Source organism: Girardinichthys multiradiatus, chromosome 14 (genome assembly GCF_021462225.1).
Source record: "Girardinichthys multiradiatus isolate DD_20200921_A chromosome 14, DD_fGirMul_XY1, whole genome shotgun sequence".
Taxonomy (NCBI): domain Eukaryota; kingdom Metazoa; phylum Chordata; class Actinopteri; order Cyprinodontiformes; family Goodeidae; genus Girardinichthys; species Girardinichthys multiradiatus.
In genome coordinates this window covers 26351755-26374694 of record NC_061807.1, presented here as the reverse complement: position 1 = coordinate 26374694, position 22940 = coordinate 26351755, and the positions used below count along the sequence as shown (strand labels likewise).

Here is a 22940-nt window from a genome sequence, read left to right as displayed (position 1 = left end):
TACACATCTTCTGGTTGGCAGTTCCAGCTGCCTTCCAGAAGCCAAATTAGGGTTCCCCATGGCACAAGTTAGGCGTATCTAATAAAGTGTCCAATGAAGGCATATTAAAAGGAAACCATCATAAAAATTAGTGAGCAAACCTAGAAAATCAGCAGCCAATGAAATATATTATAAATAAAATTTAGGGATTACATCACTCCGATCATAATCATCGAGTTTTGATTTCTGCTCACCCCGAAAATTATTCTGTAACAAAAAAGCTAGTAAACACAGGATCCACACCATCTCTGGTAAGAGCATAAACATAGAAGTCTCTAATTATAACAACTACATTTTACTTTACTCAATAGCAAAACCTTCACAGACACATCTACAAAAGAAGAAAGGAAACAGTGAGGGACACAGTGACTGCTCAGCGTAAAGAGCAGACCTGATCTAAACAATGTTGGTGTGTAAATAAATTGGCCGCTATGCTGACTTGTTAGACAGATGGGCCGTGGGTTTGTTAGTTGTTCTGCCACCAAATGTAGAGAGGGATCTCCGTCAGCCTGCTTAAAAGCACAAAGATCACTGTTACAGGAATCCACAGAGCAGACGAGACGCTGCTGATAGCGCAAACACACAAGACAGGGCTTTCTGACATTCATCAAGAAAAAAAAATCAAAAAGACTTAAAAAGCGAACCACAAAGAAAAAAAGAGTTTCTCTTACCTTAAACCCACCACACACTGAACAGATGGCCACAATAGTTTTGGAGGCAGTGAGGGAGCTGCAGGTATGAGAGGAGCCACTAGAGGTCACCACGTTTGTTTTCCTGCTATCCTTTGAGACGCCCTGTGCTTGTACAGCAACTGATTGTCTTTCTGTGTCTTCAAAGTTAACCTCAGCGGTTATTGCTCCACCTGCTTCCCCCTTCACAGACTCTGTTGGGTGGTCTGAAGGGACAGGGTAGTCTTTAGTTGAGTTTAGATTAAAGGGCTCACTGTTTTTGTCACCCCCACTCGCTTCTTGTAAAACACTCCTGGGAGAGTCATAGAGATACCGAAGAATCGATGTTGGCACCTGGTACACATGACCAGGAGCAGTAGGACAAATGCAAGGGCTCAGCTCTTGAGCCAAGTGGGGGGGCAAACTGAACACAGAGCCAAAATCCTCCCCAGGAGTGATGTCAAGGCTGCCTGTGTACGAGGAGAAACTTCCAGAGTAGGAGGAATGGCTGCCGGTGGCGATGCCGCTGTCTGAAGAGCTCTGACGGCCGATCTCTTGAAGATGCCGGGGCGGCTTGGCTGAAAGTCGGCCCCCATTTCCCTGGCTGGCTGAAAGTTTTTCTACAGTCTGCAGCACCACCTTAGCGCCCACGTGACAAACGCTTCCTGGAGGGTTTGAGGCAGGTTCGGTCCAAATGGCCAGCCGGCTGCCAATGCTGCAGTCTGACTGGCTGGTGTCGGACGTGTCGGAGGAGCCGGATATGCTGCGGTCGTCTCCCCCAGCAGATGGGAAGTACGTGGATGAGACTGCCAGGAAAATAATTATTTGTTTAGCATTTCATCAAGCAAATTAAAGCATCATGATACAATTATTTATTTTTCCTTATTGATTAATTGGTATTCCCTTTATTAATGAACCAATACATAATATGCATGAAAAGGGTTACACTTGCTCACTTAAATTTCAGCATAAATTCCCATTTTAAAATATTCTGTAGAAGAAGTGAAAGAACAGTTTCCAGTCTTGAGAGGTTAGAGCACAGGTGTCAAAGTCCAGTCCAGCAAACACATCAGAACGTTGCAGGACACTCTGGCCCTCAAAGACTGGAGTTTGACACCCCTGGGTTAGAGGAACTTACGATCCTACCTGTGCTGCTCACATGAGAGAGCATGCTCAGTCGCTTCTCCAGCTCCTGGGCTTCCAGGTTCAGCTTCTCCTCTGAATTTGTCTGGCTTGAGTTGGGTTCTGCAAAAAAAAAAAAAAAAAAAGCATCTCAAACTACACCACAAAGAAAATATATTTCTTTAATATTACTGGAAAAAAAAAACAATTCTTCAGAATTATCACAGGAAAAGGGTGTTATGTAAGCTTAAACTCTGGGAATATCAAAGCTTTGGCTTGGCCTAGAAAGAGGGTTTTGCATTGCAACGTTTGTGCCCTACTACAGGGTTTATTAATAGCACTGCCACGTGGCTCTTTTGGCATGCTTTCTATTGCTGCTGGTAAGATTCTTGGAGCCGGGAAAGGATCTAATGTACCTCCAATCACCAAGGTCAACTTCCACATTGAATTGATTCAGAGGTCTGTTTTGTGTTTGATCTTTTTAATCCTGCACAGTTTTTAGTAAATGTAAAATTATGTTACATAAAAAACATTTTTACTCAACAGAAAATTACTTAAACTTACAAAAAGACACATTAAGATAAATGGTATTAATAACCGCTCACAACAGGAAGGCTTGAAAAATATATTTTGCAACGTTTTTCCTACTAACGTATTAGAGTGGGCACACTTGTGCTTTTAACACCTAGAAAAAGATTCCAGAGAAAGTTCAGCTGTGAGAGTAATTTTCAATGACAAATCCCACACGCTTCTCTATTCTCCAAAACAGGAGGTCATTTTAAAAGTATAGTTAGTGTGCTATAAGAATTCAAGAACATGTGTTTATCGGTAATGTGCAGACTAGCTTTTTTTACAGTTTAAATCTGCTAAAAAGTCTTCTTAAAAAAGCCAGCCACTATGTTGATCTCACTACTTGTAACTGAAGTAGAATCTAAATGTTATTTTTTCTAAATAGCTTTGGATGAAAGAAAGTTATTAGAAAATCAGGTAAGCAGCAGCTGTATACTCCATCTCCCTTGTCTTGCTCTCCCTATTTGCCCATGTATGAATATCAATAAAGCAATAAATGTCCCAGACAATACTATGGAAACTGTAATAATCAACATACTGTGTTTTTGGGCTCCAACTACGCAAGAAAATATATGTTTTGTTTAGCCAGACACAGGTCTATTGGAAAGGAATATCCCACTAACACACAGAGGTAATGTTTACACTAATTAGGTGACTTCAAAAGGCAGTTGACCACAGTTTTCAAACTTTTTTTAAAGGATTGTATTCTTTCTTTAGCATTACATAACACTTAAGTTAAATACTGTACTAAAGTACTTTTGCAAGGCCTCTTATTAAACACAACTTTAAAAAAAACTGAAATTTCCTTTAAAGGCTCATGATAAACAGGCTTTAACAAGTTTTCCTATTTCTACAGGTATGACATATGGAATCAAAACTTACTAAATCCTATACAACGTGTACAACTTCTAAATATGCTCACAACATGCTGACCGCTTCACCATTTTAAAGACACTGCTTGTATGAAGAAGGCAGATCAGGGAGCCATTAGAGTTTCTGATATAGAGCCCCAAAGGGACAACATAACAGCTCAGAGCAACAAATGAACCTAGCATCATAACAGCAGTTAATCAAAGCCGACAGCCAACAGAGGTGGAGAGATCCGGTCAGGACGATAAGGTGAACCAATTGTCAAAACAAGATGCATAACAATAGTACCTAAAAAGGGACAAAAATCAGCAGGGAGAGATGAGCGCTGGATGACTGATCAGAGAAGGCAGCAGAGGAATGATGAGGATGAGGTTACACACACGCTCAGAGTGATTAGGAGGCTTTGGCTTTCTCTGCTTGTGTGAACTGTGACTTTGACCCCTCAGGCCCTTTTCCAGCATACCCCCTGCTATTTATTCCTCTTCGCACTCTAATAATAGAAAAATGAGCTCAACCTTTGATTGGACGGCAAGATGAGTGAAAACTAGAGTACGCACAAAACTCTGCAATTGCATGCTTTACACTTTCCTATACATACTATAGGTAGTATTAAGAGAAATAACAAGATAGTTTCTTACAGGAGAGCTGATAATAGTTTCTGTAACAATTTCAGTAAGACTAAATATATCATTCAAATGTCTTTAAACCTTTAAACTTTTAAGCAAAATTGGAAGATTTTAATTAAATGAGATAGTTTCCTGGAACAGAGCCTTTTAGTTAGGTCCAAGAATATTTAGTCTTGCTGGGGTCAGAGCTTTCCAAAAGCTTATTTCTATCCTGCTCCATCAATTTCAAAACAAGTTTTAATGTGTGTTTGGGATCATTGTCTCAATGGAACACCCAGCTGTATGCCAGTATCAACCATCTGAACCAAACAGTCTCCCTCAGAGGAAAGAAAACTGTTAAGGATGATTAGAGACAGTACAAGAACCAAGGCGCAAGCCTGTCATGACTTGGAAACTGCAGGAACACCAAAGTTACTGTCCACATGAAGCAAGTTTCACATCATAGTAATCTGAGACAGATGCTGACTTCCTCTGATCTAAAATCAACACTTTCAAGCTCAACTAAAGCCAAATGCCTTTTAGAGAAAACGTTTATGGTCAGACAAGACAAAGATTGAGCTGTTTGGCCTTAATGACAAGTTAACTATTGCCCCTTTTTCATGGCCTCTGCTTTGGCAAACACCACTCCACTGCACCCATTTTGCAACTGGCTTTCTAGCCCTGTATTGGCTTAGTTGTTACCTGCTCAGCAGCAGGTCCCATTGTGGCTGAGCGGAGCCGAAATGTGACGTGAACAGATTGCTGTTCGCTGATTGGCCATGGTCGTCTTGAGCCGTAAGACTCTGACAAAAATTTAGCTGCAGCTCGATAGAGAGGCGAGAAATGAGAAGATGCTCGCCAAGGTAGCAGAGAGTATTAAAGATATTGAGGATCATTTATGGCCATCGTCCCATGAGTTTTGGAAGGGAGAGTGATCTGGACTATGCAGCCTCAGTTTTGGAGGACATGATGTAACGGTGAGGGTTTATTTTACTTTGCACAGCACATGAAGCTGACAGCTGGAGGTGGAGCTTCAAGCACCACAGGTGGAGTGGAGCCGTGCAGTGCTGAAACCGTGAATGGAAAAGAAGCATTCATTGCCAAAAGGACATGGGTCACCCCTCCAAATCATTGAACTCAGGTGTTTCAGTCACCCCCTTGCCCACAGGAATATAAAATCCAGCACCTAGGCATGCAGACATCTATAAACATTTGTGAAAGAATTAGTCACTCTCAGGAGATCAGTGGATTCCAGTGTCATACCGTGAGAGGACGCCATCTGTTCAATAAGTAAATTAGTGGAATGTCCTCTCTTCCAAATATTCCTCATTAACTTTTATTAGTATAAAACAAAGTAGAACTGATTGAGAATGACAGCAACTCAGCCACAAAGTGGTACGCGAGTGACAGAGCGCATTTAATGGGGTCAGAGTGCACAGAGGTTATTAATGTTCTGCAGACTCAGTAGCTACACACCTACAGACAGAAGCAGAGAGTTTCATGCCCTGAAAAAGTGTATGTAAACCTTTGATCGATTCAGTTTCCCATTTAAATGTTTTATAATTTAAACTTATTATTGACTAATGTGGTTTCAAACCACTGTCTAATAATTAAAGCAGAAAACATTTCTGTCTAATTCTTGTTTGACCTCATACCTCTGGGTTATCAGTTTCCAACCCCTAATAAAAGAAAATAATTGCTGTTAAACTTAGTAGTTAACAGAAGTGACTTTTTTTCTTACTTCAATGTTGGTTCCTCTAACATCTGCAGACATGATGAAGAAACCATAAAAAGCTCTTGACTCCATGGAAATAATAATTTATTCCAAACAGACCTCTAGTAGCACCAAGCCCTTGATTATAAATACTATGTTGCCAGATTAAGCAAAAGATTTATCCTTGTGTCACGTTTAAGGTGACCTGGTATTCACTTAAGAACACTTAAATCAGGTGTTAGGATGTTTCTCTAAATGAATGACTGATTTACAGGATTATCTAATTAGATGGACAATGTCTCTCAGTCATAATTTAGACAGAAGGAGGAATCAATTTATTCTACCACAAATGGCTGCATTCAAGCAGCTTTGATGGATCTCTGCAAGCAACAGAGCACACCTGTGTCAGGCAATGTTTAAATTAAAATGATATATTTGAACATGAGGTGTTCACACCTGGCAACAGTGTCGTATCTTTAATGCATATTGCCTCTTTTTTCATGCACTTCTTCTGGTTTCTGGAAACTCCCTGTATTATTTATTGAATGATTCTGCCAGTGTCTTTCAGAGCTTAAGAAGAGGAACGTTTTGTGGTACTGACCTGGTAAAACGGCCCGCAGTCCGAATGGGCCTCTGCTGGGGCAGATGCCTCTAACAATGCAGTCGAACAGATAGCTGATCTGCTCGCCCTCTGCAGCTGCGAGAAGAAAAACACCGGCCCCTGTAGAGAATGGACCTCATTAGTCTAACACACAAATATCGAAAAAAGACCAAAGGCACTCTCCATTTGTCTCGCAGTTGGTTATTATTAAAACACTTCGATATAAAATGGCCGTTTCTTAATTTTTCTTTACTAAAATAACTTCTGATCTCCATTAAGAGAAAAAGCAGCATGAGTGTCATTACTGATATGCAGAACACGTTTTAAAACATAAACATAAACATGGCTCAAACCATGCTAATAGCTCCATGAGGGTGTACTTTGAAAACAGAACATTCAAAAAGCCCAAATGTTGCTGTGCAACCTACCAACATCAGTAGGTAAAATGTTCACCACAACCTAAAAGGTGCTGAAGCTGAACAGGAGGATATCTTGAATCAGAAACAGATTAGGCTACACCCTTTGCAAACTGTAGCATTTAAACATAAATAATGTAGTCTTTATCAGGTTTTAACCTTACTGAAATCACTCAGATGTTTCCCAAAATCTTTTTCAGATAACTTTCTGGAGGATGTAGCCAAGGCTTCCTTGGAACTCTGTCGCTAGATTATTGAGTAACACTGCTTACTCGCAGTTACTATTTTTTTTACTTTATTCTATGGTACGTTTTATTTATATATAATAATTATTTTTGGCCATTAGTCTTTCTGCCTCATGTTTATGTGCACTTTAATTGTACAGCAGAACAATATCCTGAAACACTCCAATCAGTCCACCTCAAAATGGCTCAAAAAGAACAAAATAAAGATTTTGAAGTGGCTTAGTCAAGGTCCTGGGATTGATTAAGATGTTCGCTTTGCTCTTTATTTTTTTAAATAACGCACCTTGGAATGCATGTGGAGAACATGCATACATGCTCCATGTAGAAGAAGCCCAAGCCAGAATCCAAAACGGGACCTTTTTGCTGGAGCACAAGGCAATTGTGCTACTCACTGCATCACCGTGCAACACAAAGCTGACAGTTTAACAAGATGAATGAACATGATAAATGCAGAGCTTAGTGTATATTTTCCAAATTATCCAAGGCAAAATTTTATGTTGTGACTGAATGAGTGCCCATTTTAAACAGATATTCTAAAGATAAGACAATATAGGTTGCACTGCTAACTTGCCACTAAAAGCTCTGAGGTGACATTCCTCAGTCTCAGCGAGTTACTGTGAAATTTAACATCAAACTAATGAAGCAAATTGAGACTAAAACACCTGTCTTTTAGCTTGGAGCCTCAAAGAAAACAAAAACTATCCTAAGGTCAGAGGTCACCCTCTCCAGACATCTCTTACGATGCAGCTGCCTAACCACTACAAGGCGTAAACAATAAAAGGTCGCTCCATCACCCTGTTCTCAGGACCACCCGTGTAAATTGCATTTCCAACACCACCCCTGCAGTAAGCCAGGTCAACAGTCAGCAGTGAAATCTGCTCGAATGTCTACACCATCTGAAACTGAGAATCTGCCGGCGGCTCGCTGTTATGTTAATCTAATCAAGGCACGTCGCGTCCAGAGGAGCAAACTAACTACTGATCAAACTTTAAACTTGTGACTTTATACCCACAAGTCATACTTTTATTAGCAGACAAACATCAGGTGCACCGCCAATAGCTGGAGTGGAAAAATCAGAAACAAAGCCCAGGTGGCAGAGTTTATTTGGATTTTTATTATTCAGAGTTGAACAAAAAACAAAACAAAAAAAACTCAAGTGGGCCCTTCTGGTCTCTGCTTCAACAAGTGACAAAACAATGTCTATATAAAAAGCAACAGAACTTATTAAACTGGTCCAGGAGGTAGGAGGTGTGATTTTGCTTGAATCTTCACAGGCGATTAAAAGCCAAGAGTTTTTATTACCAGCAGCACAGTCAGCCTAGAAGCAACATAATCATTAGGATTTTAGGAAAAGTACATTAGTGTTTCAGATGATAGTTAAGGGTCTTCAATCACTGAGAAGCTTTTTACGAACAGACATTTGTTCATAAAACGTGTGCGCCTGAGTCAAAACTCAGACTAACTTTGATGTAGTAACAGCTGTAAATCCTTTGGTATAAGTCACTATCAGCTGTGCACATCTTGAGACATTTGTTACGCACTCGTCATTGCAAATTAGCTCAGCCTCTGTCAGATTTTATGGAGAGCATCTGTGAACATAAATTTTCAAGTCTTGCAACTGAATCTCAATTGAATTTAAATGGGAGTTTTGATTTGGTAATTTCAACACATGCATATGCTTTAGTCAAAGCCTTAATGTTGCATTTCTGGCTGTATGTTTAAGGTCGTTGTCCTGCTGGAGGATGAACCTCTGCCTCCTTCTCAAGCCTTTTGCAGCCTCTAACAGGACTTGCAGCCCCAACCCTTCTCCCAGTATTACTCTGTATTTAGCTCATCCATTTTCCCATCAACTCTGACCATCTTCTCTGTCATTTAGGAAAATCATCCCCAAACGATAATGCTGCGACCACCATTTTCTCGGTGTAGATGGTGTGTTCAAAGTCATGTCAGTTTCAGCCACATGATCTACAAGAAGGACTTCTTATGACTTTCTTCTAACAATGGCTTTCTTCAAGCCACTTTGCAGAAAGTGCAGCACTAGTAGTAACAACAGATTCGCCCACCCTAGCTGTGGGTCTCCGCAGCTCCTACAGAGTTACCATGGGCATCTTGGCTGCTTCTGATTAATGATCTCCTTGCCCAGCCTGTCATTTAAAGTTGGTCTCCACGTCTTGTTAGGGTTACATCTGTGCCATACGCTTCCCATCTGCAATTAGATGGCTTCCTGATTAGAAATAAGAATCAACTTGTCACGTTAATTTTTGATTAATTTGAGAGTGACAATTATGGCTTTTATTAATTGAACTTTTATGGATGGCAAAGATATCCGCATGTGAGAGTATTAAAAATAAAAACAAAATGTATTTAAAATGTCTGGCGTCAAGGGTGCGTCCTAGCGTCATAGCTCACATTGACACTTAAGTACTGACCGATTTAAGCCCCATATTAGTGTGAAAAACTGGTTTGACCTTAAATAAAGCACAATGGTCCTCATTTTTAAATAAAATTTGTCCCAAAAATAATCATGTGACAAATTGAACAGCATGAAACTTACTAGCCAATCCCAGCATGTGAACAATCGAGTGATAAATATGGCGGCTGGAGCCAGATTAGATTTAAAGTCCATGCACCTGTTTAATCATAGCTTTGGTGACCCCACCCAAAACATTTGTACACAGAATGAAACATGGTAAAGAGACATATTTCCAGGGCGGCTCGTGCTGTAGAGGTAGAGTGTGTGCCCCATTTACAGAGGCTTGACACAGCCGGTGACACAGGTTCGATTCCCAACCATGTTACTTTTGTTGCATGTCTTCCCCCTTTCTCTATCTGTTCATTTTCTGTCTCAGTGCTGCAAATACAAGCCAGTAGGGACAATGACATAACACAATATGATTGACTTTATGAAAGACAAACAAAACCTAAAATGCTATTTCTTGCACAAATTGTTGCAAATGTTGAGCAATATTGTGATTTACAGTAACACTTTAGCGGTGCTGGACAAGGTCGCGTTTCTGAAAAGGTCTCAGAATCATATTAGTTCACCAGGCTGCAGAGCCTCAAATTAAACTATCCAGGCCACAGATCAAAATGATCTGTGTGAAGAGGAGACTTTCTCTAGCTGATCCAAAGCAGACCCATCTCTCCATCAGTAACGCAATGAATTTCCTTATTGTTCAACTTTTTGTGTTTTTTATTTTTTCAACTGTAAAAAAAATCCAGTGTTAATAATTTTAAATTTCTCAAGTTTGAGAATCAATTAGCCGTAATGCTCCACTTGTGAAAGTAAATCTGTTGGGCTTCTTCTTGGCACTCAGACAACAATTCTGAGTGCTACTCTACTGGACAGAACACGGTTAAAAAAATAAAAATAAAAAATGCTGTGCATTAGAGCATTTTGCACTATTGTCCTGATGATCTGAGACATGGTGTGGGATTTGAGCGCATCTAACCCTCACTGCAAAATTGAATCTCAAAATCATAGGCTAATTTCTGCCATATGCACGGGCTGATATGTTTAAAAAAAACAAGAAAATTGTCCTTCCCAAAAGGTGGAAACAGAACAAAATGGATCCAGTTTTAACACAAAAACTACAAAGCACAACAATTCGCTGGAGATACATGAGGGGGAGATGCAGGCGACTGCTAAGATTTAAAGGTTGCAGCAGCAAACATGGAGTACAGTTTCAATGATACACATCAAGCAGTGTATGCTAATTACTGATGTTATTCTAACACAGTTCCCCAAGGTTGTCAGTCAGTCATTTTCTACCACTTATTCCATAGTGGGTTGCAGGGAGCTGGTGCCTATCTCCAGCAGTCTATGGGCGAGAGGCGGGGTACACCCTGGACAGGTTGCCAGTCCATCGCAGGGCAACACACAAACACTCATTCATACACCTAAGGGCAATTTAGAGAGACCAGTTAACCTAACAGGCATGTCTTTGGACTGTGGGAGGAAGCCGGAGTACCTGGTGAGAACCCACGCATGCACGGGGAGAACATGCAAACTCCATGCAGAAAGACCCTAGGCCGGGAATTGAACCCAGGACCTTCTTGCTGCAAGGCAACAGTGCTACCAACTGCGCAACCGTGCAGCCCTCCCCAAGGTTCTTTAAAAAAAGTCTGCATTTATTAATCTGTTTTGCTGAAAAGGGTATTTGAGTACTAGTGTAAATTTCTGACATAAAGCACCATTTTAATAATTTTTAAACAATTCTGATGAAACCTGAGAAAAAGGTTAGGAGCAAAAATGAAAAGAAAGAGTCAGTTAGTCCATAGAGGCAAAAATAATTTAAAGAACAAAAATGTTGCTGTATATTTCTGGGTGTCCCATGTCATATGATCACTTTTTATAACAATGCAACTCATTTTAACCTTTTTGCATCATTTGCAAATAAAAAATAACCAGTCAGTCAAAGATTATTCCCATTACTTATTAATGTGTTGACCTTTTTAATAATAAATCTTTTAGCATATAAAAATACCAGACATCTATGGCTCAGGAATCCTGTTTTAAATGTTATTATAATCCAACACAGGATACAAAGAAATTAGAAAGCAACAATTAAAGCCAAAAATCTAACTTAATTTGTTAATTTATTCATTTATTTTACAGCGATTTTGTGAACTTAAATTACTGTGATCTAAATGTGTATTTAATATCACATTATGTTTTTTTTTAAATCACACATTAGTACAAAACTTGGGGCTGTGTTAAAACAATAAATAATTAATTTATCTGACTGCTTAGTCATTAATTGCGTGTCTTACCCCATCTGTCATTGTAGCACTAAGCTATACACACAGTTGCAGTAAACACTCAGCAGACGCTTGAGAGATTCTGGCAGTGTGGCTCATATTTCCTACTGGAAAACCACAAAGGAGCAGCCGACAGAGAGGACACGGACTGCAGCTTAGTGTGCTGCCAAAAGAAGAAGCTTCAACTAGACTCGTCCCTGAGCTGCTGTGGATAAACTGTCCTGAGAGATTATATTACACGATTGTACTTGTTGTTTTGTAAGGGAAAGTAAAAGCTGTGTCTGGTGATCTTTATATCGTAACAGATATGCTACACCATGCTCGTTGCATTCACACTTTAAATAGGAACTCATAATAAACGTAAAACGCATGATGGGTTACTCTGCAAAATCTTGGCCATGTTACCTTGAAATTTCCTGCTTGATCCCAGTCTAAACTACTTCAAGTCAATTTTTTCCATGTTTTAAAGAACTATGCAATTAAAATTACTAACAACCAAACACCTTTGTTTTTGGTTTGTTCGGATTTATCCATCCTTCCTTTTCCAGCTGAGCAGAGACTTTCTTATCCCCAGCCACCTTTTTCATCCTCTGAGCTTGTTAAGCCTGAGGCTCAGAAAGCTAAAAATGCACCAGGAATGAAGTACTGCGACACAATATATAACGGATGCCAACTGGTACCTCTAACGCACAGAAAGCATCATGCTGCGGGCCAAGAATGACTAAACTACATAATCAGAGTTCATTCCAGTCTGTTTTCAGGAGGTTTAACATTTAAGGTACCTTTACTCATACATTTAGAATAATTTTGAAATATTTTTCTTCATATTTTTCTACCAGAATACTTCAGAGACCAAACAGCTCACTGGTGTAAACAGACTAAACTAATTCTAAACTAATTTCTAAACAAAAACGATCTTTCTAATCAGAACATGTTAAAGAGATATGTACCTTCTCATAGTCAAAAGGATGGAGTAAGCACTCTTATTTTACCCAAAGAGGGGAGCTCTGATTTTACTTCCAAATTCAGAGGTACATTTCAGACAATAGCAAACGTGGAACAAATTGTGACAATGTACATTAATCAGGCAGAGAAAGGAAGGTGGCTTGTCTGGAGATTAAATACATCATGGCATCTGGATGAAGAATGTCCTCCATTTCTAGATGGTGAGCTAGACTGCAGCTCACTAGCCCCACAGTTACTGGTGGCATTGCTCTGTTTGTTATGTTTAGGTATGCAACCACAAGCCCATTGATGAGGGACTACAATACAGGTAGAATGTACACAGACGTTGGACAGGAGGTTCTGTCCGTATGCATCTGCGTATTTGACGCTGAGCATAAATGGCCCATAAGTCTGTTCCTTCTCACCTACCAAAAACAGGGTAAGTGGACCGGGACACAATAAAGTTCATTCTATGGATACGTCAGATAGATTTATACCCCTAACACCATGGTTTAGCAACCACACCAAATCATAAAAAAGCAGAGCACATGCTTTGATGTGTTTCATCAATCATTTCTTAACCCTTGATAAAGTATCACCTAATACAAACAATACCAGCATGATCAAGATCCCCACCTTGAAGTTATTACTTCAGTACATGATGAGTTTTCATCCAAAACCCCATAAGTTTAAAACAGATTCTGAAGAACATGATCAATTTCCTCTGGGCTGCTGGAGCAAAATATTATTTCTGCAGACCATTTATTAATTCTGTCAAAATAAAAAAAACATCCTGCTTTGAGCTGGATGTGAGGAATGCTTTAGAGTTGGGATGTAAAACCAAAGTTTGAGACACCTTCATCAGTAAACTAAACATACAATGTTTGCATTATTAAAAATTAAAGTGCTCCTCTGACTATAGCCTGAAAGGCTTCTTCAAATATTGAGTGGTATGGAACATTCTGGCTAACAATGCCACAAATATGAATCACCAAGAGTAATATACTTACAGTATCCACATCTTGTTCCTCCTTCAAACACAAATCCATTTGGCACTGGTCCGTATCTGCGCAGGTCCAGTAGGTTCCAGTGGCCGATAATGGCAGGAGGAAAGTCCCGGACGAGGGCCAGAAGATTGTTGCACAGATGAAGATTTGCAGGTCCACTCTCCAGCTTGGTCCCTGGTAAAACTCCAACACTGAATCTGTGAACTGAGCAGACACCGAAGTTAAGGCTGAGATGCAACAGAAACACAAGATGCAAACCTTTATTCATTTACCTATCATCTGTTGGCATATTTAGTAGATTTAGTATATTTAGTGCAGTTGCTGAAATAATTCCACTTTTAAATAGGTCACTAATGTAACATGTTTAGTTTTTACCGTTTTTAGCCACGAAAAGACTAATGACCAAGACAGGCAGGAGCATTAAAACACAACCGAGAAAAGTTTAAACACTGAACATATATTAGTCAAGACATTATGACAATAAATGAAAGGTAAAATAAAACAACTTAAAGCTGCTTTAGTGGCTAAAAAGAGGTAATTTGCAACCAGATGTAACTGCTTCTGAATTTTTAAGATTTCAACATATTTAAGTTAATCTGGTCCTGAAGATTTATGTCTAACTTGAGTTTAGGTTAGCAAAAACTGAATCATTCTGACATAAACTAAAGTTAGATTTTCTATCTGATTTTCATTAACAAACCATCTCTTCCTGGAGCCAGGACATCATCACTGTGATTTCTAGAATATATGTAAACAAGTCCTGTCAAAGTATTCACAACCTCTCATCTTTTCCTCATTTATTCATATTCCAACCATTTATTGGAGAATATTAGTGAACAAATAGCCTCATAAAGACCAGGGAACACAGCAGACAGGTCAGGCAGGCCGTTGTGGAGAAGTTTAAATAAGGGTTAGGTTACCACAGCCACAATCCTACCAAGACACGGCTGTTGGAGTCATCCATTTTGGTCGCACATTTTGACATGCGCAGCTCAACAGACATCGCAGCTCTGACGTCACCGGGATTATAAATCCGCCGAAAATAAAGTTTCATTCCCATTTCCTGCGTGTCTCACGGGACGACGCAACAGAGGCGCATATCTGGAGAGACAAAAGCTCGCAGGCGAACCTTTGCTCCACAAGGCCATGCCCGGAAGAGCTTGAAAGCTGGAAATCTGTCTGATACAAGGTCAGAAGATTCATATACCGATCGAAGACCACGCCGACACCCGGTGCAGGTGGAAAAACCCACAGAGGTTTTATTTCCAAGGAGATGAGTTTCCTCCTTGTTGATTCAGTCGACTAAACGGTTCTTCATATATTCCCCTCCTGGATGGATGAGAAGTTTACCGTTTTTTTTTTTCTTGGACGCGTGTTTTTGCAACATCTCTTGGTTGTTCTTGGGTCTTGCCTACATATAATATTGTGTTTTCCAGGTGGAAACATCATCCTTTAGGTTTTGTGTCTAACTTGTTCTGTTTATGGCACGTTTTATGTCCTGTTAATTGTCCTGTAAGATTTTCCTTTGGTTAGATTGTGTGCTTAGATTTCTGTTTAGTTCCAGTCATGTTTTGTTTTCACTTTCTGCCATTGTAATTTCAAATTGTTCACCAGTGCCATGGTCTTTATATGCTCTGTGTTTCTTTCTACCCCTCGCAGATACATATTGTTATCATGCCAAGCCTGTCCATGACTGTTTGCATTGCCATACCTGCTTGTTCATGTCAAGCCAAGCCTATCCATGTTCTGCATCTGTTGACCTTTTTTATTCACCCCTCTGCTTCCTGCCTGTCTGCATTCTGGGGTCTGATCCAAAAACCACTTCTTGACAAGAATAGAATATTTTCTAACCTTATTTGTTTAAAAGTGAAAGATTCTAAGGTGCATGAACAGTATGATGGATTGCTGCAAAGTCAGTGAAGCAACTGCCTACTGTCTCTACATGCTCATCTAGGAGGAGTGAATGCTGCAAGTCACTGACTCGATGCAATCTGCTGGGTTTCCTTAGATAGAAAAACTTTTTAACCAATTTGAATAATAAACTGAATTTGATATCATTGTTCAAAAATTAGTATCTATTGGAATGTATGTAGTTGACTTAGAATATGTATGATTTGATTGAATTGACTTTGTGCCTTGATATAAACTGAATTGACACTGAATTGAATCAACTCTCGTTTCCCCTGTGATCCCCACAGTACCTGTGTCCGTGACCTGACATTTTTGTGTGTCATAACTCTGTTTCTGCCTCTCTGCCTTCTCAGTGTCTGTGTTTGATACAGCGACATTTCATCTCTACTTGATAAAATGAAAATATTTATCGGTCCAAACAACATTCTCCCTGCAGTCTAAAAAGGTTTTTCCTTCGATTGGCCCAAGCGTTGTAGAAATTCACAATACTTCACTTTTAACAAGTGTGCTTCCAAGCTCAGTCAAGCATGCTGTTGTTGAGCAATTATTAAAAAGCTGCAATTTGGATCCTACACAGTTTAATAATCAAAGGCTTATTCTCATTATGTCAAAGGTTCTTGAAAAGGTATTGGCAGAACATCTAATTTATTTTATGGAAAAACATTAGATCTGTGACAAAATTCAGTCTGGCTTTTGTAAGCTCCACTCCACAGAAACCGCTTTAAGCTTTTAGTGACATTTTGATGTCAGCTGACTCTGGAGGATCCACTATTATGGTTCTTCTAGATCCTACATCTGCTTTAGACACTGTAGATCACATTATTTTGATTAACAAGCTCTAGTTGATGTATCAGGTGGGGCTCTAGAGTGGTTTATCTCCCATCTCTCTAACAGAACATTTAGTGTTTTTGCAAACCAGATCATATCAGATTCCAAGAGCTTGCCAGGTGGGGTACCACAGGGCTCATTCGTGGGCCTATTTTCTTTCTTTTGTATATTTCCCCACAAGGACAATTCATCAGGCAGTTTTGTGCTGTTCTTATCATTTCTATGCTGATGACATTCAGTTCTACTGTTCTTTCAAGCCAACTAAATATTAAATCCTTGATAAACTGTTTTAGTAGCATCAGTGGGTCTGTGACAACTACTTGCAGGTGAACTCTGATAAGACAGATCCCCAATTATTGCTCCAGAGAACAGAATGACTCAAATCAAGCAATACCTTATTAGTCTCTTCTGTCCAACCTAACCCCAGAAACCTTGGTATTATTTTTGCTTCTTCCATGACATTGGAGTACCATTCTCGTGGATTTTTCAGAATCTGTTCTTTCAACTAAGAAATATTTCTAAGCTTTGAACTCTGTTGTCAAAAGCTGAAATAGAGATGATTATTCATGCTTTCATTTAATCTTGATGGGATTATTGTAACAGCCTTTTTATGTGTTTGAATAAGAACAAAGAATGACCATCTCCAGTTGGTGCAGAATCCAGCTTCATAGTTTTAACCAGCACAAAAGAGACGGTTTTAATCTCTTCACATTGGCTGCTGGTTAATTCCAAAATTTATTTTTAAATTTTAGTCTTCACTTTTAGATCCCTATGTGGTCAAGCCGCTGCTTATATCTCTGACCTTCTAGAGCCCTACACTTCTTCTTGCAGTCAGGGATCTTCAAGTCAAAGGCTGTTAATGGTTCCATGAACACATATTTTTAAGCACTTTGTTGCTTCTGACCTGTGAAAGGTGCTATTTAAATAAAGTCTATTACATATTTACTATGAGCAGCAGCCATAATCTGACACACAGTAAAACTGGGAGGAACAACTGTGACGTAATTTGTCTCTGGCATCTTTTACAAAGTCATCTCCAAGACGATTGTCATCAGCGACATATTTACAGTTCAGATGCCAACTGATGAGCAGTTCAATGCTATTATTAGCATCTATGTAGCTTATCTCCACAGTGCACACGTCAGTGTCTCTCTGCAATGCCAGAAATGCTCAATGTATAAAAACATTTTTACTTCATAACCTTGCAAGCTCTATAAAATGAAGTATTTCAAATTACAAATCACTATAATGGAAACAGTCCATTTTATTTTATTTTGTTAATTATTATTGTTTAATATTAGGTTAGCCTGTAGGATGTCTAAATTTGTTTTCAGAAAGATACATTTTCTGACTGCAGAGGTAATTCAGTCTTTTGCTGGCAATTTATTTTAAAGCACCACCTGTTCACTGGTAAAATGATTTAAAAATGATTTGTTTTCAAATACAGATCACTGTGTAAGTTATTTTTCTTTCAATTAAAAAAAAACATCTTTATACTGTTTTAGTTATTCAATGATCTGATTCTAATCTCAAGATTTACAATCTCTCATATCCATTTCACTGCATTCCTCAAAAATATGCCTGTGAAGTTAAATATACGTGCTTGTCACATCCCAACATGAATTTAACTCCATGTTGTTTCCCTATGAAATAAGCTCTGAAGAAACCAAGCTAAGTTGCTCAGTTTGAGAAAGTATTTAAAAGATTTTTTTAATGGGTTTGCTTTAGGGGACTAAGGTACACGTATTCGTACTGAAATACCTGGTACAGCCCTGTCGGTTCAGTGTACTGAACCAATACAGCGTTTTTAATTTAAAAAAATAAACCAAATCCCCAGTCAGTTCTACAGTTGCCAATTTTTATTTGTTTAACTTGTTTGAAAAAATGTACCAAACCGTGACAGAAGTACGAACCTTCATTTTTGTGTACCATTACAACCCCTAGTATGTATGCAAGTCTTTCTATATTTCTAAAGTCTGAACTGTAAAGGACTTTTTACATATACTGTATATCCTGTTCATGTTAAGATCAAATGACTAAAGAGTAGTAATGCACCAATGAGTGAGCCAGAGATCAGAATCTGCCAATGTTCCCATGATCAGGTCTGACTGGTTATCAGCAGCTGTCAAATATTAAAAAATCTAGTTTTATTCCTATTTTTAAAATGCATGAAAAGTAAGAGCTGCCATCATTTTCAGTCGACAAACACATAAACCAAAACAGGTACTTTGATGCACTTATTTTAAATTTAATAGAAATCTGATGAACATTAAGGAGATATGCTTAGATGTATGAATTGAGATGATCTTGTATTTCTCATATTCTTCCGCTTTTGTGTTATACTCTTGAGGGGAAAAAAATCTGATTATTTAAACTTGGTATCAGACAAGAAAAGTCTGACCAGAGCATCACTAGTTAACATTTTAACAATCAATCATGCTCAGTGTGCGGATGCTGGTTATCAGCTCAGTGAGACATCAAAGTTTTCTGTTTTTTCATGTGAAAAAAATGTGCACGACAGGAGCAGAGTGATTCAAATAACAACACAAATAGTGCATTTAATTATTTTCAGTATAAATAAAAACACCAGTTCACCTTCTTTGTATGGGTTAGCAGAATCTAAACATCTTATGCATGGAAAAAGTAAGATTAAGAATTAAATTAAATTAAATATTGAAACGTTTGGTAATTTTACCAAAGATAATGAATGATGTCATTTGGAAATGTTTTGGAGTCAGTTCATCCTCACCCTCTCCAAGGCTGTACCGCAGACGGAGCTCCCAGGCCTGCAGGGCCTCCCTGCTGTCGAAGCCCAGCAGAGCCGCCTGGTTCAGGCACAAGATGGCCAGAGTAAAAGCCACACCTTCATACCACCCTCCAGGTTCCAGGCCGCAGATCTGTTCCAATGTGACGCACACCCTCTCTTTGTTGCCTTGGACTTTGTCTGATTTGTCTTTAAAAACCACTAACACAAGGCAGTCTGGAAGAGAAGGACAAAGAATTTCACGCAACACAAGCAAAAAAATACTTTGTTGTTTTTTTTATTTTTTTGCAAATGAAAAAAAAAAACTGAAAGGTACATACATATAACTTTATAATGGCTTTTATAGAGGTACTAATTAATGCTGATGTTTAGTTCCTGCATTTGATTTGAGCAGTAAATACATCTCTTCTTGAGACAGGAAGAGAGGACTTCTTTTTCACTGGTGATGAAATCCAGCCCAGTGTTGTTAAATAAGTAATTGCATACATAACTTTTTCTTTCCTTATACACAAAATACATTTTTATTCCTACTTTGACTCTACACTCTGACCTACAGTAGCTGCTGGTATGTCCTCCAATGTGTTGACACTTCTCAAACAATCAGTGTCAACTGACAAAACAACAGTATCTCCACATATTGCTGTCCTTCACACTCACTCACTCACACACACACGTAAGAGTACAAAGCATTAGTGCAGACAGCTGTAACAACACTGACATCAAAGATCTGAGGAGGAGCAGCAATCAGCCTTAACTTAACCTGTGGAGTATGTTAAGCTGTCCAGCACCACATATAACTACCACCCGCTCATGAAGTATCAATGCATCTGCAAAGAGTTTCTTTTCTACACTGCAAACAAATTAAACTATTATATTGTATTGTTGACAACTTTAATTTTTTAAGTCTTAAAAGTATGGTATGTATTAATTGTATTATGCATTGAGCTGAATAGTAATATAGCAATAATCCTACTAAGTATGTGAAATGATGAGAAACTGTTTAAGATTTTGCATATGTCACATAATATTGTATTTTTTTTATTTGTTTTCATGATATTTTGTTATTCCATTTTCCAATACAATTGCCTATACCTTATCCTTACCAAATAACCTGACTGTGGGAGGAAGCTGGAGTACCCTGAGAGAACCTAGGTATGCACGGGCAGAACATTCAAACTCCATACAGAAAAACCCTATGCTGGAATTTGAACCAGGGACCTTCTTGCTGCAAGGCAACACTGCTCCCAACTGGGACACCATGAAGCCCCCCAATTTGTTTTGTTTTTTTTGCAGGGGAAAAAAATCTAAATGAGTACTGCCTTAAAAGGGAGTTTTCAAACAAACTGACCATGATTTATCCTCATCTCAGGGCACTTTACAAGGCAAAGAGAAAATACTAAGGCTTAATTATTGCTTGATTACATTGAAATTTGTAGTTTGTGTTCAATAAATCCACATTGATTTTGATATTCTCAACTTTTATGTGCCTAAACCATCATCCTTCCATCGCCTTCGAGCTGTTTTTTTTTTTTTTTTTTTTTTTTTTTATGTTTCCTGTTTACATATAAACAAATATTAGCAACATGTAACGTTAAGCATTAATTAATAATTTATGGGCCCAAAAAGTTTACATTTAAACAAATGAACAAAAACAAAATCAATTCCCTTCAATGCTGAAGCCATACATGCTTGAAAGTTACAGTCCAAACGTCAAAATTCACGTTTTCCTCCATTATGGCGCTAATAAATCTGCGCGCTGATATGAAAGCGCACAGTAAACACATCCATGTTTTCTTACCTGCTACAGGCGACGGCTTGCGAAATACGAGCCACCTAGTCTTCCACTGTGAGGAAAACAAAACAAAGTTTTATCCAGCGTGTGTGCGGCAGTTATTGAGATGTTCTTCACCACAGAGAATAAAGACAAAAAGCGAGCACCTTTCTCCCATCTCTGAGTCTGGCGTATCCTTCCACGACAGCAGAATCCGTCATCTTCAGTCATGGTTCCTGACAGCTGCAGAGTCGCTGCCTGAATGAAGGGTCACTTTCAAAATAGCTGCGCTGGTCGCTCTGCCCCCACCCCTCCACCCACAGCAAGGAGGGCACATGGGGGAAGAAATGCCATGACCAGGGCCTGGTGTCTTTCCATGCGTCCTTTAGGGAACCAGCAGCAGGGGATCTACTGCTGGCTGCCACCTGGACTGGGACGAACCACCTGCTGCTGCTGGGAACTCTGGTGGATACAAGCTACCGCATGACTCAAAAATTACACAGGCTAAAACTTTAATACAGTGTTTTTCAAAATCATATAACACAAGAACATTTTCATATTTTGTCACATTGCAACCACAAACTTCTAAATAGATTTTATTTGGATTTTAGGTGACAGATCAATACTGATGGATGCTACAATCTACACCACTCCAATGTAACTCTGGCTGTAAGGTTTTCTGTCTTTGTGCTGGTAGTAGGAAACCCTCAGCACCAGTCTTAAGGTTTCTTTGTAAAACAGGTTTAGCCCCATCCATCTTCTGTCATGTTTGGAGGTGGCTGAGGACCCACTTAGCAAATGGACAGAGGCAGATACATAGTGGAATGTGGAATGATGGGATTAAAAACAGAAAAAACTTACAGGAAAATCAAGATGCAGCTCCGGGACATGGCGACCAGGGCAAGAGCAACAGGAGAAACCAGCAATGAACCTTATAAGCTATACAGAGGTGGGATTGTGACATGGAAACCAGATGGGTCCAATTACAGAATAAATGGCAGCTCGGGTGGAGAGCAAAGATAAGGAGCTTAAGAGACAAGACTAATGACAATACAGAACCATGGAATAATTAGAGGTTGAACCAAGCACTAAGAAAACAAATATAAATATAGAAAAAACAGAAATAACTCAAAAAAGACCCAAATTACAGAACTATCAAAATCCATTAGGTCATGACATCTTCTCATGAAGTCTAATCAGCTTCCCTGTCCCCACTGAAGAAAAGCCTGCCCACACCATAATGCTGCCTTCACCATGTGTCATCATTGCAATGTATTCAGGGTGAAATGAAGTGTTAGTTTTCTACCACACATACTTGTAGGCTATGTTCAAAAGTGGTCTAAATCCATTTTTTGGCCCATATGTGAGCCACATCTGATTTTTCCATGACAGTCTGATCAGCCAGATTCAGTAAGTTTTTTTTTTGTTTTTTTTTAATTGGACCGAGCCCACTTTCATATTTAATGTCCTGAATTTGATATGTTTCTTACAGGCAGTTGCCTAGAGTGGCATTAGAATAGCTGGTGCATAAGCACCAAACAATAATTACAGAAATTAAGGAGGTTACTGAGGTCTGTAGTGTGTTGTCATGTTTTCTTCTGCACATGTGGGTCTTTTCAGGGCCATAGACTGCAGTTTAAACATTGTCTTAGTGCATGTTGGTCCAAAGTTCAGATTGATGTGTCCCATACCTGGTTTCTGGTAAACTAAAAACAGCACCACTCTTCCATGCAGACCAGATTCCTGAAGCGCATGACTAATAGTTTCCCGATTTTTAAATCTCCTCACAGTGTTATAATGGGCCTTTTAAATGCTTCTCTGATTGCCTAATATGTCACGTCAGGTGGCTGATACCAATGACGGTTCCATTAGATGTTCAAAGCTTGGGGTATTGTTTTACAGCCTAACTATGCTTTATCTTCTCCACAACTTTTTCCCTGACCTGTCTGCTGTGCTCCTTGGTCTTCATGATGCTGTATGTTCACTAATGTTCTCTAACACACCTTTGAGGCCTTTAAAGGACAGCTGCATTTATACTGAGATGAAATTAGACACAAGTGGAGTCTATTTACTAATTAGCTGAATATTTGAAGGCAGTTTGTT

The 22940-nt window shown here is 39.0% G+C and overlaps 1 protein-coding gene across 1 annotated transcript in view; it reads right to left on the bottom strand.

Moving 5' to 3' along the window:
- The window catches only part of LOC124881034 (protein Dok-7-like), a 47404-nt gene extending 26341 nt beyond the window's left edge, over positions 1–21063 (bottom strand). The window contains exons 1-7 of the mRNA XM_047386519.1: positions 21005–21063; positions 20865–20910; positions 19052–19282; positions 13567–13767; positions 6190–6309; positions 1854–1952; positions 711–1513 (exon numbers count right to left, since the gene is read on the bottom strand). Of these exons, the coding sequence (XP_047242475.1) occupies positions 711–1513; positions 1854–1952; positions 6190–6309; positions 13567–13767; positions 19052–19282; positions 20865–20910; positions 21005–21058 (1554 nt within the window). The 5' untranslated portion in view covers positions 21059–21063. The remainder of the gene's footprint in view (positions 1–710; positions 1514–1853; positions 1953–6189; positions 6310–13566; positions 13768–19051; positions 19283–20864; positions 20911–21004) is intronic.
- Between the last annotated feature and the right edge of the window lie 1877 nt (positions 21064–22940).